General features: G+C 44.2%; 1 protein-coding gene across 1 annotated transcript in view; it reads left to right on the top strand.

The window, feature by feature from the left end:
- The first annotated feature begins 2,812 nt into the window (after window positions 1-2,812).
- Window positions 2,813-17,938, top strand: part of LOC133931819 (cytohesin-3-like) — a 28,618-nt gene continuing 13,492 nt past the window's right edge. Inside the window, exons 1-5 of the mRNA XM_062378767.1 lie at window positions 2,813-3,168; window positions 14,677-14,759; window positions 15,119-15,183; window positions 16,211-16,277; window positions 16,408-16,526. Coding sequence (XP_062234751.1) covers window positions 3,150-3,168; window positions 14,677-14,759; window positions 15,119-15,183; window positions 16,211-16,277; window positions 16,408-16,526 — 353 coding nt within the window. The 5' untranslated portion in view covers window positions 2,813-3,149. The remainder of the gene's footprint in view (window positions 3,169-14,676; window positions 14,760-15,118; window positions 15,184-16,210; window positions 16,278-16,407; window positions 16,527-17,938) is intronic.

Below are 17,938 nucleotides of genomic sequence, written 5' to 3'. Positions count from 1 at the left end.
GTTCTGGTCCCGGACATCTGAACAATTATTCCCAAAACAGACAGCCTTTCCCTTCCTGTACGCAAACCCCTTTTCCTTTTTGTGCACAAGCTGAGAAGAGGCCGAGCAGCTAGAGAAGAAGAGGGTTGGGGATGGAGATGTCATGTGCTCAATGAACGCCCCAGGTTTCACGTCCTACTGGACTAAATTTACCATGTCCGGTTCCTTGCTGCAGGTGGGCCTCTGAGGGAGTGCGAACAGGAATTTATGGGAACATTTTGCAAATTAATTGTAACTACCCAACGCTGCGGAGTCAGTATATGTTAATGCCCGGAGCCTGAGAGGGGAAAAACAAGTGGAACCATGAATGTTCTATTTATAGGAAAGAGTGGAAAAGTTGTTTTGACAGTATGTTGCTATCCGTTGGGACTTGTAGACTAAGGGAGAATCATGCTCTTTCAGCATTTATGTCCCTGGAGAGGGCAGCGTTTGGATCCCTACTGTCACATGTGATCAGATGAGGACACTGAAACTTTGTGTGACACTTATATTTTTAGGTAATTAAACCACGACAACCTTATGAGATTTGGCCATCTCATCCTTTCCCCTCTGAGTGGAACTGAACATGCGTGTATATGTATGTCTATTATATCATCAGTATTGTTGCATTGATTGGAAACATTTTTTTCTGCTCCACTGTTTCCAGTAACACTGAAGTAATTCCTGCTGTTTGAGACAATGCACACACATCCTGTGTTTACACCTTTTTGCCTCCAACACTTGTTGCATAACAGGCAGAGTTTTTCATGATGAATAGGAAAATCCAATATTTTCTGAATCTCACTGTATAATTCCCCAAAACAATGAGTCTGGTTTGATCGTATATCTTGTAACATCCCATATAATAAGTAGGAGTTCTAATATATAATGAGAATATATGAAAAAAGTTTGATTTAATGCTCTATGGATAATTAGTAGGGGATGCTGTCTCCAGTCTGTGAGATAAACAAGAACTGAGTATGTTGCTATTGTAGCAGAGGTTAAGCTTTTCTCAAAACCTCAATAGAGAAGTTTTGAGCTCACACACAGTCGGGAGCAACAAAAAAGTTGATACAATGAATTCATCTCCATTCGAGCAAATAAAAGTCATCATTTTCTAACAAAAGTCTATTTTTAAAGCATGCAGACTTTTATACAAAATAAAACCGCTTCCAATTTTATCTCCACCCACATTCAGGGCTGGATCACCAAATGGGCGAAGGGGGCTACCGACGACAGGGGCCCAGACTCCCATCACCACAATTGCACCACAAAAGAAGACCTACAAGAATGCATCCCTCTGCCAAAGCCCAGCAACTCCCTCATGAAACTACATTTAAATTCACTAAATCTGCTAAATAAACACCAGTCCCCTAAACATGCCTGATTTTATTCCTCAAGATTCATGAATTATTACCTGACAAATCGAGCCCAGATGATAACATAAGTTCCTGGGCGGTAAAGATCCTTTTCAGCATCTTTATTATTTTATATTTTATATTGAGCTGCTGTGGTTTGTAGTTACAAAATTAAACTTGTAAAGACTGCAACCGGCTCGGTGTAGTTAATGGTTACATGGAGCCCAAAGGATAAATACACAATTCGCAGTGTGTGGGAAGTGTGGGGATCAATGGGGGACCAGAGGCCAATTTTTGCCCCTTGACATAGATCAGATCAGATTTCATAACACTGTGAGGGTGGAGGAGGGCGGGTCGGTCACATCACTTCCTTTCCTGTAACTTTCCTCAATTGTCCCCCCGGTTTTTCGCTGCACAATGAGTCCTCAGCAGAACTCCCTTCCTGAACTTCTGACTGCATGCTGGGTCCTTCATATTCCACCAGTCAGTACATCACTCCTGGCGTGGCTGGGATCTTCCCTGGAAAAATTCTCAGTAATACATGAGCTCACATAAACAGGGACAGGCAGGAAGTGTACACGCTGGTCCAGAGCTTTTTGAAGGTGTAATCATGATAACATCACGAATGACGAGTGTGGTGCCGGGTGTATGAGGTCAGAGACTGAGAAGCACCAATAACGCAAAGATTTCCTTGTTGACTTGTAGAAAAAGTCTGTGACCCCTTTGGAATAACTTCGTCTTCTGCATCAATTGTTGACCTGATCGTCATCTAAATTGTAAAGATAGAAAAAAACAACGTACGCGGTAACGTGTAGTTGGGCTAACGTTAGGGTTCACCCATAGACTGTACATAAGGATGGACGATGTGTGTCCACTATCTCCCACTATCCAGAAATTAAGCCCAAATATCACATGGGCAAACATCGCCATCTTGGATTGGATTTGCATTTTGAGCCGGAGTCTCGATTTAGGGTTGGTCCAAGCGAGGGTCAGTCTCAGCTGTCAATCATGATTTGTTGGGGATTAATGGAAGAGGAAGTTGCACCTTGTAAAGCCCTATGAGGCAAATTGTGATTTTTGAACATGGGCTATACAAATCTAATTAGATGATTGATTGATGACTTTTTACCCCGTTTTTATAGCATCAAATAAAAATCAAAGCCCAAATTACCGCCAAAAGTACTGTTTAAAATGACAGAATCATCCATAAGAAAAATAACTTGATGTTTACATTGATATTCTTTATTTGGTCCATGTCACATCTGCCAACATGGAGGAGAATTATGACCTGTACTGCAACCAGCCACCAGGTGGCGATCGAGACAGTTTGGCTTCCCTTTTTGGGGAATCCATTACTGTACAACCTATGAGTTATACATGTTGTGGTTATATGGTTAATGTCGATACACGTGTCCTCTGAAGTCAGGGAGGATGTGTGTGTGTGTGTGTGTGGGGGGGGGTACGGGGCGTGGCTTAGTGACGTCACCGCGGTTTGCAGCGTGAATGCAGACGGAGAAGCTGAGGATGGAGCAGAGGAGGAGAAGACCCGCCGCTGTCTCAAGCCTCTGAATCATCCATCGCCCTCCCTCGACCCAGAGACCCGCTGGCTCTTCCTCTTCGTCTCTATTCTCTATGGCGCTTTTCTATTCACCCCGCCGCTGACACCGCTCCACGTCCCCCGTCCGTCCGTCTGTCAGCACCGCACCGGCTGCGACCGCCTCCTGAAGAAAAACCCACACCACCTTCTCCAGGATAGACACCGCTACAACCAACATGGATGAGGAGAATCACGGTGAGGCTGGTTTATCCTTCTGTATCTGTTTCCCCGCGGTCTCCCTCGTGTGTGCAGGGATGGAGGGATGGTGTGGATGGATGAGTGTGAGGCAGGGATGGGAGCAGATGGAGGTATATCACGTCCAAGGTGTTGACCTACCGAGGATAACACAGCGGACTTGGTTGTAACACCTGTTCATGAAGGAGGGATTCACCTCGAAAGGGCTGCAGGTCAGTTTGTCTGCTCCCAGGTGAGAGGGATCTATCCGTTACTGCGTGGACACATGTGAAGAAACGCAGAAGACATGAGGGGGAAAAAAATGCTCTTTCCTTCATGCAATCACCTTTTCCATGCGTTTGATGTCTTGCTGCGAGGCTTTGAAGTTGCTCTCGCTATCTGGTTGCTCTGGTTGCTCTGTGTGAAGCCTGTAAACTGGTGGGAAATGATAAGACATGTGACTGGCGGGCTGAGCCGACAGACCTACCAGCCCTATACAACCCTTTTACAAAAAAATGTCCCTAAAATGTCCCTGTAAACCACAAGAGGTCGAGTCACTATTAAATGTTTAGTTCTCGAAGTAATGCGAAATATTATAGTTCTTAAGTAGGAATATGGCTGAAATATATTTTTTTGCAGATTATTTTCTTAAGTAATCAAAACATTTCTTGTACATTACATTTTATGAAAAATGCTTATTCTAACTTCTCAGTATTCTGTCTATCCGGACTCAGAGATATCCTGCAATATGACTAAAATAAGCAGAAGATATTGTGTGACTAACATGAAGAATCCTAACAAGTTATTGCCAATTAATTCTCCATCTATTGAAATCTATTGTACAGTGGAATATACGCAGGTGAAATGTATATAAATACCATTCTTACGTACTCTTACAAAAGGAATATCCTTGAATTTACTTGAGGCACCAGGCTATCATTGGTCTTTAATCCATATTGAGATTATTACCATTATCACCTCTATTTTTTAACTATTTGTTTTCTTGCTGTGCAGCACTTTAAAAAAATATTATGATTATTTTTATTATGAATACATTTTTCTTTTGAATTGCATAAACAATCTTTAAATGTCTACTTTCTAGTGATAGAGGTTCAGTTTGATACGGTGATCTGGAAAGACTGAATGTTTTAAACTGAATATTTGATGCCACAGTCCTGACAGCGTGTTTCTGTGTTAAAGCTGAATGATCTGAGTCTGTGCAGCTGCATGTTTCACCTGGATTACAGCTCCCACACGGTGGCTGCAGCTTCACGATATGACAGCAACAGTGGATGATGCACACACATACACACACACACACACACACACACACACACACACACACACACACACACACACACACACACACACACACACACACACACACACACACAGGATGCTTCTGAGCAGATAATTCAAAACCGCCCTGTGGGGCTGAAGGCCTCGAAGGCAGTGTAGTGTAAACAAAGGGCCATATAGTCTGATAACAGTTTGTCAGTTTAACTGTTAGAGATTAGCAGACCCAGGACAGACCCCTGTCTGCACTTCCACTTTTTGTTCAAGATACATAGTGTGAATATATGTTAGAGAGGATATTTGTCCATGTGAGAAGGACCCTGGACCACTCATAGTTTATATTCGTGGTTCCAGGGGTTATGCAATAGAAAAGAGTATTTTGTCTGGGGTAATGTAAGTTACATTAAAATCAAATGACAGTTTATTTTGGGGAAACTACATTTGGTTAAAAAAGTCTTGTTTGGACACTTTGGTGCTCTTTACCGTGGTACAAATGTCAACTTTGCAGAAACAGCATCTCAATTATTGGTGTGTGTTGCAGGAAAGAGGTTACAGTATACATAAAAATGACATGTAATGTAATATACAGTATGATGGGCTGCACGGTGGTGCCTCACAGCAAGACGGTTAAAGTTCAGATCCCAGTTAGGCCCGGGGTCTTTCTATGTAGAGTTTAAAGTTTTTTTGTGGCTTTTTCTCTGGGTTCTCCAGCTCCCCCCCCAGTCCAAAGACATTCACAATGGGGAGGATTCGAGTGGAGACTAAATTAACCTTAGGTGTGAATGGTTGTTTGTCTCTGTATGGCGACCTGTCCAGGGTGAACCCCACCTCTCTCCTAATGTCAGCTGGGATTGGCTCCAGCTCCCCTCACAACCCTCAAAGGATAAAGCGGTATAGATAATGGATGAATGGTTTCAGTGTGTCGCCCTGTTGCAGGGGCTTGTTGAGAGTAATTTTACTCTGAAATCAAAGTATAGGAATGGACCTGTATCCTCTTTGTTAATTTGTAACCTCCTGTGCCCTTCTCAAATGAAATGACTGCATGTGCTGGAAGTGCACTTCTCACAGATGAGGCCAGGCGGAGAGAAACACAGAATCCTGTGACGGGAGAGCACATGCAGAGGAACAGCGTCTGGTGATCAAACATACGACACTAGCTCAGATAAAGTGTGTGCAGCGATGTGCAGTGTGTGAACCATTAAAATAACTTACCATAAATGTTAAACTCATAGAGAGCCCTCGTTCACACACACACACACACACACACACACGCACACACGCACGGATCGCTTAACATTGCTCCCATGCACACCTCGATGTGCTGCTAACACAACCCAGGGACTGTGAATGAAATATATGTCAAAGCCATATCTGGGGACTTCTCAGCTCACAGTGTTTGTAGGTCATAGGCTGAGCTTTGCTTTTTTTGTGCACGGCAACAAATGTGCACATTATCGTCATGCATGTACATTAGGGAACGTGTTCGCAGGCCTGCATATATGTGATGCGTGCAACATATGTTCAAAAAAGTGTGTGGGGGGGGGGGCTATGATTTGTTCTGCGCCAGCGAACCAATCTGAGAACAACGGAGGAGCCAACAGATGCCATGATACTGTCGGATTAAGAAATGGTATATGAACAGCTAATGCGCCCACAAGCCCTCTCTCATGGAACTGAAACAGTACATTGACGTGATAATGAGCTGTATCAGGTCCAGAGGCTGTTATCGCCATCATCAGTGGAATAATGGTACTTTAATATAGGTGATAATAAGGTAAACGTTTGCTGCATGCATAGTTTGTATAGTTGTAGTTCTTTCTCAACGGTAAAGATATTGATTCCTTATAATAAAACTACGGCCATGACCAACTTGGAGAGATAAGTCCAATTACCCTCTGCTTGGCTGTGGGAAAGATTTTTGACACCTTCTGTCTCTGCCTGAAGTTTGAGATATAACATTGTGTTTCCAGGGTTTACTATTTTCAAATATTAGGAAGCATAAGAAATTCTGTGACTGTGATATTCCTTCATATCTGTCATAAATTTCATTTCTTATGATCTTCAAAAGTCTTAAATTGAACTTGCAGAAATGCTAAACTTTCACACATGCTGTAGGATCCTTATTCACCTCCTACATCTCTGAATGAAACATATAAACCGAGCCACTGTGTGTTATTGCTGGGACTCATCTGTATAGCATGGAATTCATTAGTACAAGTTTACTGCGCTCACTAATCAGAGTTGGCGCTCCCGTGCTCAGCGAACATGCCCCAGCGCAGACAGGGCCCTGGCCTCAAAAAGGATGGAAATCAGCAACAGGCCTGAAAATGCTAAGTGTTTTTTATTACTCTTGTGTCTATTTTTAGCGTCATTGTATAGCTGGAACGAGCAGTGGAAAGAACACAGGGGCAGAAAGTGGCTGCGAGGCGGTTCACTGAACGGCTGGAGGGAGGCCATGAATTTAAACACTTGGCATTCTTGGATTTCTCTCCTTTTTTATGATGCTTCCGTCAAGGGAATTAACTGGCTGAGTAAATGGCTGTTTTGAGTGTTCGGGGGTATTAAAACACTGGAGTGAACTTAATTCACCTTCTGAAATGTCCCTGCACCTTTACAGCCTGAATTGAGGCGTCTGTCTTGAGTGAACGGCAAAAAATTCGCACAAGTGTTTGGTTATGGTGTCCTGTGAGGTTTCCTCGACCACGTTTCCTGTGTAAGTGTCGTGATAACCCCTCTACGTGTCCATCAGCACTCTCATGTCCGCCTTGCCGTGGGAAAAGTTGAGCGGGAAAGGCCTTTCCTTTAATTCTTCTATTCTCTTTAGCCTGAGCGTGAGTTTGTGCGCAAAGATAACAATTAGTATCTGACTGCAGCACTGATGTTTTGACTGCGTGGGCTTTTTTATTGCCGCTGGATGATGAATGCACACACGTTGGCCGTCTGATTGCTTTTCTTTTGCAATGAAATATCTCCCTTAAGCTGCTTTCAGACATGCGCCGAAACTCTGGATAATCTTCAGACGTTCTCTGGAGGGGGCTGTGTGTGAGATCGCGAATGTCCGCGTGAGATGCTGCAGACTTTCTGCAGAGTTTCTCCAGCCGGGCGACCTAGTTAGACCTCCGGGGGAATGTCTGAATGAGCCCCCAGCAGGAGACCCTCTGCAGGATTCACTGCAAGCGAGCGAGCGGGCATGTTGATGACAATTCTCCGGATCTCGTATGAGAGTGTGAATAAGCGGTATACGTAGAAGACAATGATTTCAGGAGAGCTTTTGGTGATGAGAGCCAATGATTGTGTCGATGTGCTGTTAACAAAAACACACGATCTCCCCGGAGGAATTAATAAATTAAATCCTGCTTCTGCCGGCTGCTCCAACCCTCACGTAAACGCTCTGGAGATTTCTCCTCCCGCATTGTTCTTGTGTGAAAAGCAGACTATGGAGAAAGTCCGGACCCAATTCTGCAGACATTCTCCGGAGCATGAAAACGACATTAGAGAGAAATGTTTGTGCATTGAAAAAAAATCCTCACTTTACGCAGTGACTGTTGGTCACATCCACCGCAGCAGACATGAAACCCAGCCTCTGGTAGCCTGAATCAACACACGGTACCGTGGGCGTCGTTTCACTGGCGGCCAGGACTGTAGTTCTGAGGGGGATTGGTTGTTAAGAGGGGGGAAGTTGGTGCGATTGAGGTAGAGTCTTTGTTGTGGCTGTAGTGGAGTGTGTGGGAGGACATCAGATAGTCACTTTGGGGCGAGCCGGAGCTGCTAGGGAAGTAAGTGGCTGGTGCTGAAAGGCCAGGCAGCTATGAAGCGGAGCTCAGGCAGCTGTTTCCCTCTGCATCTGCATGCTTCATCTGTCTAATGTCACCCTGGAGATGTGCTTCAAGTGTAGAGTTAAACATATTAGAGCTGAAATGATTAGTCTATTAGATGATCAGCAGAGGATTCATCAGCAACTACTCTGATGATTGATTAAGAGTGCGAATAATTGCGCTAAGAGTCACTTTGTAAATATATTCTGGTTTATTATTTATTTATGTCACTGAACTAAATATGTTTGAGTTTTGGGTTGAATGTGATTGGTTGTTTGTCTCTGTTTGTTGGCCCTGGGATATGCTGGAGACCTGCAGGATGCTCAGGCCAAAGGTTTTGAATATATATAGCTTCTAACACCACCTTTTATATGACGTTATTGGATGTGGTGTTGTGTTGTGTTATATTGAGTCATGTTATGTTTTGTTGTGATTTGTTATGTTATGTTATGTAATGTTTTATTGTGTTAAAAAGAAAAAACTTTGCTTGCAAGTGAACATGTGCTATGTACATGTTTTATCCAGCCAGCGGGAGAAAGAATCCCCCCTCTGGTATAAAAACAGCTGGTTGGATTTACCGCTTCCAAATGCCCTACAGCATCTCAGTAGCCCGAAAGCAACGGTTTAGGCATAATGTGTCTCTTCTGTGTGTGTCGACACAGATTCCCCAAAATGTGCTAAAATTTACTCTTCCCAATCTCATTGGTTGACCCGGCAGACTGGCTGTGTTGTTTAAAGGCTTAAGGGATGATTTGGAAAGAACAGAAATTCAATTTGACTGCCAAGATTATGGGTTTTGTGGCGCAACATTAGAAGATTATACACACAGAACATTATACCGCATTCAGCATGACAAATACACAAACACAGACACTGCTGGCGCACGATGTGCAGCGTCTGAGCCGGTAACAAACTGGGCTATTTAAGTGTCGGGACTACATATGGACCTGATTAAGAGAGAGACTGGGGAGGCTTCCCGACGTGTTCCCATCTCCATGGCAGTGTGTGAGTGGAAAAAAAAACGAGAAATGGTGGCCCTCTGTGAGAAAGACAACATCTCCTCCGTTGTGAATAGAGGTACGCCTTGCCCGGAGTTATAGCTCGGAGCTGTCGAGAGGGGAAGGCCTTTAAGCGCGAGACGGAGAGCAGATGGGAGACAAAAGGCTCAGCAAATTAAATGAGCGGGAGACAGGGAGGAACACAGACTGACATTTAGGCCAGCGGAGATGTACTGTGTTCGAGTAATCCACACCTAATTTCAGTGGAGGGAGAGCTCAGAGACAACAGGCTCCAGCTGACCATACAGACAGAACTGGGGAGGGGGGGTTCAGGAGGCTTCAGACGTGTGTTTCTTGGCTTCCTGGTGCTGAAGAATCACGCCACCGCCCAGCTCATTCTCACCTTAACAAAATGTCCTGGCGCTCTGTCATTTCATTTCCTGCGTTTCTATTTCCTGGGACGAAGTGTATATTTTCTTTTCGGTTCCTAATAGACTTGTGCGAGGACAAGAACTGCTCTTAATGGAAAGTGTTTTCATTCAGCGGGGACATGGGACAGGTGGAGATTTAACATGAACCCTCTTTGAGGAGCTGTCGCGAAAACATGGAGCCGATACGAAGAGGGAGCGATCACGCGAGCGTTGTGGGTGGTTTACTGTAGATGTTCTGATCAAAGGTTGCTCTGCTCTGGTTGTGAATGGGATCACGGTGCTCGGCCAAAGTCAGTGTTTTTGCAGGCAGGCGCACAACCATTACGGGAACATCCTGGACAAGCAGGCCGGAGGCGGACACACAGCGGCTCACTGGACATTTTCAAGCTTGTCGTCCAGTTTGACCCCCTCACATTTTCCATATTTCCGCTGGTAGCTGCACATTGTCATCATGTGTGCAGATATCAGAACTTATTGGCTCTTCTCCATTGTTGTGCATAGAATAACAGGCACCTAATACAGATTTTGAAATTGCTCCCAAGCGAGATATCTATCACAATTACGGAGGTGACTGTGTTCGTATCAGAGAAACCATCGCTTTCATTCAGCTTCCTGTCAATCACCTGACAGCCGCAGGAAGCAGCAAGAGGTGTCTGTCAGGAAATAATCCCACCGTCCTTTCAAAATGAATTTTCCACTTCCATGTCTTCCACCCTTATCTGCTGATGGTTCAGAGCTAGACAGAGCCTGTAAGGTTTTACATGAAGCTAAAATATTCCCGGATACAGTTGTTGACGTCCTGGGTTTTTGTTGTCATTTGGAGCCAATGTCTGAGCATTGAATACATTTTTAATATTTATTTAATATGCCTTCAACATACATCAGTTTAGTTTTGTATTTCTTGGATATTTTTAACCCCTGTGAGACAATAGCAGTAATAGGAAACTGGAGGTTTTCACAGCTTCCCTGGAAATTGTGTCTAAAACCTGGACAATCATCTGAGATCTGTTGCGTTGAGTGAACACTGAGCTACTTGGGCTTCACTCAGCCTGTGAAAGCCCCTCATCCTGCCCCGGACGCCAGAAGAAACAGCATCCATCCAGCTCATTCTCGGGCCGATCAAATCATCAGATTATAGTTACTTTGGCCACCGGCATATGGCATATGAAGCCCCTCAGATCCTACACGCCATGTTCTTCGAATCAAATATTGACATAGCGCTGATGCCGAGCAGATGTGTCGTATAAGGCGGACATGGTTACGCGGACCACCTCCTATGCAACCGCACACTCGCGCAAATGCACTCGCTCAGCAGGAGGTCCCTCCCCAAAACTGCAGATTAACCAGAGCAATCAGTGTGAGGGCTCTTCAGCTCCCCAAGCCCCAGATTCTCCTCGTGATCCTAGAGGTGGTTAAAAATTCAAAGCGATATTAGCTCCCCGAATGAGCCTTCTCACGCAAAGGGCAGGATTGTTGTTTTCCTGAATTATTACTGAACAGGCTGCGGCACGGCGCACCAAACACATTTTTAGCAAATTCATACAGTCTGAATGGAACAGCATGAAACCGGCAGCTGATATTGTGAATCTAGTTAAATCTTTCAAGCAAAATAGCAAGTTCTGTATCATATGCAAGCAATATTAGATATTTATCATATTTAATTTGGTCAATTGGACATTTACACGTGTTAGATTGAATTTTATAAAACGATGGAGTTGGTTAAAAGGTCTCAGCCGTGTCACCTGACGCTTTTCTCACATGCATGTTAACTCCTGTGTGCACAACCTATCCCTCTTCCCATTGGCCTTTGTGCCGACAGCTCATGGTTCCCACTCTGTGCCTCTGTAAACAGCTTCACCAGACAATCTGCTGATACTGTCACATTATTTTACCACTGAGGCAAAGTAGGTTAAAGTCAGGCAGCGACTAGTTGGAGGTAACATCTGTGTATATGCTGTTATACATCCGCCTCGTATCGGGCTTAAAGAGCGGTTGGGAGGGTGACTCTGTGGGATTAGAGCCAGCTGGCCTTTGGTGTGCGGCTCTATCCACATGTATGTCTGTCTGTCTGTATGACCCCGGCTGTAATGCAGAGCGTATCTCCGTCTACGGCTAAGAGGGATTGGGGGTGTCGGGCTTCACATCAGAGTCTGGATCCAGAGGAAGTTTCCCTTTGCCTTCCTGCTTCCTCGCATGTGTTCCATTGTGCTGCAGGGCCAAGCGGGGTAACAGGGTTATCGTTTTTTTTTCTTCTTTAAAGCTCATCCACTTTAAACGACATCAGAGTGGGTAAAGTTGCAAGTTTAAATCCAGTGGATCTGCACAAATCTTCTCTCACACACACACACACACACACGAGTCGGTGAAAACTAGGACCGGAGCCAGTGTTAAGTGAGCGTGGGATTTTCACTCTGAGCTCCATGAGCACCTCGCTGCTTTTGCTGCACAACTGCTGCGAGCACCGGTCGTCGGAGCGTCCTCGACTCAGCTCTGGAAAATTATTTTTTCTCTCTCTTATGATGTGGCTTCTATTGTTCGCTCCCGAAATAAGCCCGGTACCAGTTATGAAACTCATGCAGACTGGTGATGGTGCCAAAAGCGCCCCTGCATTAGTTTAAGTGGCGTTAAAGCCTCTGGTTTTGAGTGGGTGGTCAGGGACAGTTGTTAGTTTTGGGTGTGAAGAGCGGCAGAGGGTTTACTCCTAAAAGTATATATTTAGGGATTTTGTTTTTTAGGGACGGGGGGGGGGGGGGAATTACTGGAGCTTTTTTTTTTTTCTGTGGCGCACATGTTGGAGTTTAAACCCTTTGGACTCTGTCAACCCACCACTCAACACAGGGGGTTTCTGAGCTCTCCTATTAGGAGTCACAGAGGTTAAAAATGTGTATCCAGTCCAGTTTTTCTGCACATTTAGCTCTCACACAAATGTATCCGCTCACTACCTAGAGCTGCCCAGCTAATGGACGAGCCGACCCTCTGCCTTTCTCTTTACTAAGAAGCAATGACTCACACCATAATTGATTTCTGTAGATTTCCAATCAAGCGTGGCCGTGTTTGGTTTGAGCCAATCTTCACATAGTGCCCGGCTCCAGCCCCGAGATTCCCTCTGTGCCTGTTAAAGACTCTAAACTGATTTCCTGACTCAGTCAAAGCAGGTCGGGGGGGGGGGGGGGGGGGGGTTGTGTGTTAATCATGTAATTGGTGGACCACCTCTGTACAGGAGCCCCATCACTAAACAAGATTATCTACTGGAACAGAGATGTTAAAGTCCGGTCTACTTCCAAATATGTAATTTGAAATATTCTCTATATTACAGTAGACCCAGAAACAGAGAACTGGATTAGAGGATAATAGCAATGTCTTGTTGTTAATGGTGGTGGGCTTTTATTAAAGGGGGCATCCTCTCTGTGTCATTAGATCAGTAATGAATGAAGATTGTAATCATGCACTGCATTGTTGCTTTCAGTGTATATCTCCATTAGCTAATGCATGGCCTCAGGCAAACAGAAATCATGAAGCTGTCTGCTGTGTGCACGTTGTCTTCCTCTCTGCAAACTCTAATGGGTCTCTCTAATGATTATTATAGTCAATATTATAGTTTGTATTACTGTTTTGAATATTAATCAACGGGTCAGTCTTTGAAATGATGAAAAAAAACTAATACAAGAGGAATGGATTAAGTTTTGACCCTTAAATCCCAGCAGGTTATGAGGTTAGCACTGGCATCCTGCACAACAGACGGACAAACACAAACTCCTATTTATATTCCATTACTTTTGAATGAAGGCCATAAATAGCTGAAAACATTCCTCGGGTAAAAGTTTCGAGGTATTGTAAAACAACATGGGAACATTGTCGAAGCACTAATTGTCTTTAACGCCACGTTCACAGCACTATTTAGCCAGAGGTTAGCAACACTAATTAACGTCTTTATTTTCATACTTTGCACCCCCCTCTGCTGTCTATTAAATACACGGCTCACAAACGAAACCCCGCCGCTGTTTTCCTCCGCCATTTACCTGCCCCTCATCACAGCGCTCCCGAATTACATAACTGGGTCAGGAAATGCCTTTTTGTCTCCTTGTTAATTTGAAAACCATCTACAACAACAGTTGCCCCCCCCCCCCCCCGAACGCAACTCTTCCTACGAGCTGTCGAATTCAAAGTGGGATGAATGCTTCCTCTTGAGCCCAGTGACCTTATTTTACTTTAATTGGCGCAGATTCCCGCCCGCGAGGCAAAATAACAAGTGATGTTTTTTATATCTCTCCTCGCAGAGATACACGCCTTCTGCCTCTAAGCTGGCTTAATGACACGAGATTGCCTGGCTCTCTGTGCGTCAGAAAAGATGGAGACGACCGAGAGATAAAGCGTGTGTGTGTGTGTGTGTGTGGGGCGAGAGAGAGGAATAAAGATTGAAAGATGGTTGGGAGAACCCGGCGGAGAGCGAGGCGTCCTCCCTGCTCGCAGACGTTTGCCAGGATGTGTAAAAAAAAACCTCTCTGGAATCAGGATTCTAGGTCATGTTAAAGTACATGTAATCAAAGAAAACTTGCTCTTATAAGTAGAATTCCACATGTGAGCCAGATAGAGGGGGAGAGAAAACTCTTTTAATTGGAATAATAAACACCCCCCCTCATCTCTTTCTCTTGTTAATTAACACGCAGGCTCCTGATATGTGTTAGTGATGCAGAACAAGGTGAAAACTGTCTAATACTCCCGTCCCTTCACGGTATGTGGGAGGACGAATCTTCAATCTCTGCTGGGAACTCCCCAAAGAACTCGTCGGCACCCGGATTGAATTCGGGGGCTCGCTTCGGTTTTCTTCATCTTTAGCAATCCTATTACTCGCTCTGTGATCTTTACCTTTTTCCGTCACGTTCCAATTTTGTTTTTGTCGTGCACGAGGCAAAGAGCCCTGACGGGAATGAGCTGCGTGCAAATGAGACTTAAGGTCTGCTGTGTTTTTCCCCCGTCGTGTCTTTACAGTTCCCGAGGATCTGTCCCTGGAGGAGAGGGATGAGCTGTCAAACATCCGACGCAGGAAGAGGGAGCTGCTCGATGATATTGAGGTGCGTGGACATATGAGCATTCAGTTTATATCCAGGAAACATGAGAACCCCTATCTCCGATCATTAGTGGTGCATTGTACGGCTTTCATCGATCAATTTCATGTGAAGACATTTAGAATTTATCTATATTTACTTATTTAAACTTTTAATTCAAATCTTTATGCAGCAGGTTAGGATCTATTTGCATGCTGAACATAATGCAAATTGACCCACAGTTTATCTTCGCACACTCAATTTGCCCGGATAAAAGTGATGAGTTCTCCACAGTGCATTTAAAGTGTTGTCTCACACCATGAAGCTTCTCTGACCTTTATCCCGCTTTGACCTAAAGAAAGGACTGTTTCACTCTTTTCTCACAGAGGTTGAAGTTCGAGATCGCAGAGGTCATGACGGAGATCGAGCAGCTGACGTGTGTCGGAGAGAGGTAAGTCCTTTGCATGGATGTAGTTTGTGTAGATGATGTTTTAAAGCATTTGTCATATATTACTTTTTCGTTTTTGTGCACATCCTCTTACTGATTTGAAGGCACGTCTTCATATGATAGTGTGAACGCTTTTTCAGAGTCCTCTACTCTTTAGCAGCAATAAATATGTTGTGGGTCACTATAATTAGGCAGGGGATGAAAACGTATTTCCATCTTTTAAAAATAGTTAAACATATGTAATATTGAATTTAAAAGATTGGACTAAAATCCACAAATTCCTTAATAAATGCAGAAAGTCTTTGACCTCCTGAGCGCTGAATAACGCACATATTGGTTTTCACCCTCAGTCGTAATAGCACCCAGTAGAATGATGGCTCATAGTCCACTCACTGTTTTCTTAGTTGTCAAAGACAGTTAGATCACCATGGTGCTCTCTGTTGACATACTGCAGGTTAGATATGAATTAAGTAGATAAACAGGGGAAGAGGGTTGAATAATACACACAACCAGACCTGGCTGGCCCCCCCCCCCCCCCCCCCCCCCCAGGCTACATCTCAACACCTGCAGAGTTTGGTCATTGCGTCCTGGGCGGTTGTCAAAATGTGTCCAGTGACAGACAGTCATTTAACCTCAGTGTCAGTTACCAAACACACACACACACACACACACACACACACGTACACACACCGACTCAAAAGGTGAAAGCTATTTAACCAACAATGACAGTCAATATCCAACATGTGTCAGTGTAAATCAATAAAGTGAGTGCTCCCTAGGTCTCCTAAGGTCATTCCTGCTTTGTCGTCTCATCTGTCACTTTATCACCCATCTGCATTACAGATATTAAAACTCTACACGCAGCGTTTTCCTCAGTTTGTCTCTGTGTGCACTTTTTTTTTATTGTCTTAGAATCAAGGACGTGCACACAAGCAGGAAATAATCTCCTCAGTTATTATTATAAATAAAATGGAGTTGTTGTGTTTGGGTTCCGATTGTTTCATTCTGCATTTGCATTTTTGTGTCGCAGTAAAACAACACAGAGAAACAAACAGATCGCCATGGGTCGGAAGAAATTCAACATGGACCCAAAGAAAGTACGTTTCTACGTTTTTCTTTTATTTGACAGTCCTGTACCAGCCTCATATTTTCATTATAAATCATCACAGCCTCCAGTGTCTCGGTAGCCTCAGAATTAAATGAATCGTTTGTCCTCTTCCTCTCCAGGGAATCCAGTTCCTGGTGGAGAACGACCTTCTGCAGCACACTCCCGAAGACGTCTCCCAGTTCCTCTACAAAGGCGAGGGCCTCAACAAGACTATGATTGGAGACTACTTAGGCGAACGGTAAGACAGAGCATCAGTCCGCCTGGGGCAGGAAGCCCTCCTTTCTTCTGATTTACACCCCCTCTGTGATTAGAGAGAGGAATTATGGGCAGGATCAATTGATTAATAAGGGAGAACATTGATTGCACCCTCCCACCCGTCAAAATGAATCTTTGAGGATGTGCGTGTATCTTGTCATGGTTCAGCCACGTGAACATCTAACTGGTAATAAAAGGGCCAAGCCGCTCCTCAGATCTCTGGCCCGACCGTCCTGCAGCCCTACCACAGTGATTGTCTCATATAGTCAAACGACTGTTGAGATGAAGGTGAGGATAGTTAAACACACTATATGAGGTAGAATACACACGGTATCAATCAATGAGCCTAAGAAATGACTTGAATACGAAGACGTTTTGTATAAGAGTCGAGTTACTTCTGCTGCAACATTGATTGGATTTTAAATTGGACTTATCTCGATATTCAAGATTTTGGTGCTGGAAGCTTTCTTGCCTCCATTTCTAGCCCGACCAATCACAGATCAGCAGTCCGTGTGGAGATTAAAAGAGGCGGAAATATTGACTGAAATTCATCGGCTATCGTCTTTTTACTCTACCTGCGCACCACCATCATTGATTCTTTCTAATATCCTATGGTAGTCACACTTGAATTACTGGCGACACTGCCCCCAGTGGTTACAGGTTGCCCTGCGTCCTGCGTCTGGAAGACAGCTGCTTAAAATATTCACCACGAAGTTTTCAAAGAGCTGTAATCAAACTTAATGATAGTTAATGGAGAACGGTGTACCATGAAACTGTTTTCTGCTTCATCCCTAAAATCATTTAATTTAATAAATGTCGTTGGCCTTTTGGTTCACACTGGAAATACCACCTGGTCCCGTCTGTATTAACTTAGTTCCAGGGGCTGAGACAATGAGGCACACATGTACGCTGAATGAAGATTAAATGAAGGTTGGGGAGGGGACGGCTCTGGGGAGTCCTCTTGTTGGCAATTGGTTTTATCCATTGAGGATCATTCAGAGGGAACCAATCCATTGGAAATCACACTAAACACAGGCTCAGTAATTTACACTCAGTAATTATCACTAGTTAAGATTCTACAAGGAGCAGGAACCTATTGTTAAACGGGGGGGGGGGAGGTTGTGCGGGGTACATGGAAGGAAGGCTCAGACAGTGGAAGTGACCTCAAGTAAGATAAATGGATAGAAAGATTGATAGAGAGAGAGAGCGAGAGAGAGAGTGAGAGAGAGTGAGAGTGGAATTTGTGGGCGGATGGTTAGATGGATAGATCCCTCGATCAACAGATGAATGGATGGATGGATAGATAGATAGATGAACAGAGAAATAGAAAGATAGATAGATGGGTGTGTTGATGAAGGTTGGATCCCTTTTTCTTGTTCCTGTGTAATTCACCCT

Source organism: Platichthys flesus, chromosome 20, assembly GCF_949316205.1.
Source record: "Platichthys flesus chromosome 20, fPlaFle2.1, whole genome shotgun sequence".
NCBI lineage: Eukaryota > Metazoa > Chordata > Actinopteri > Pleuronectiformes > Pleuronectidae > Platichthys > Platichthys flesus.
The sequence above is the reverse complement of the archived record's forward strand: the minus strand, read 5'-3'. Positions and strand labels throughout refer to the sequence as shown.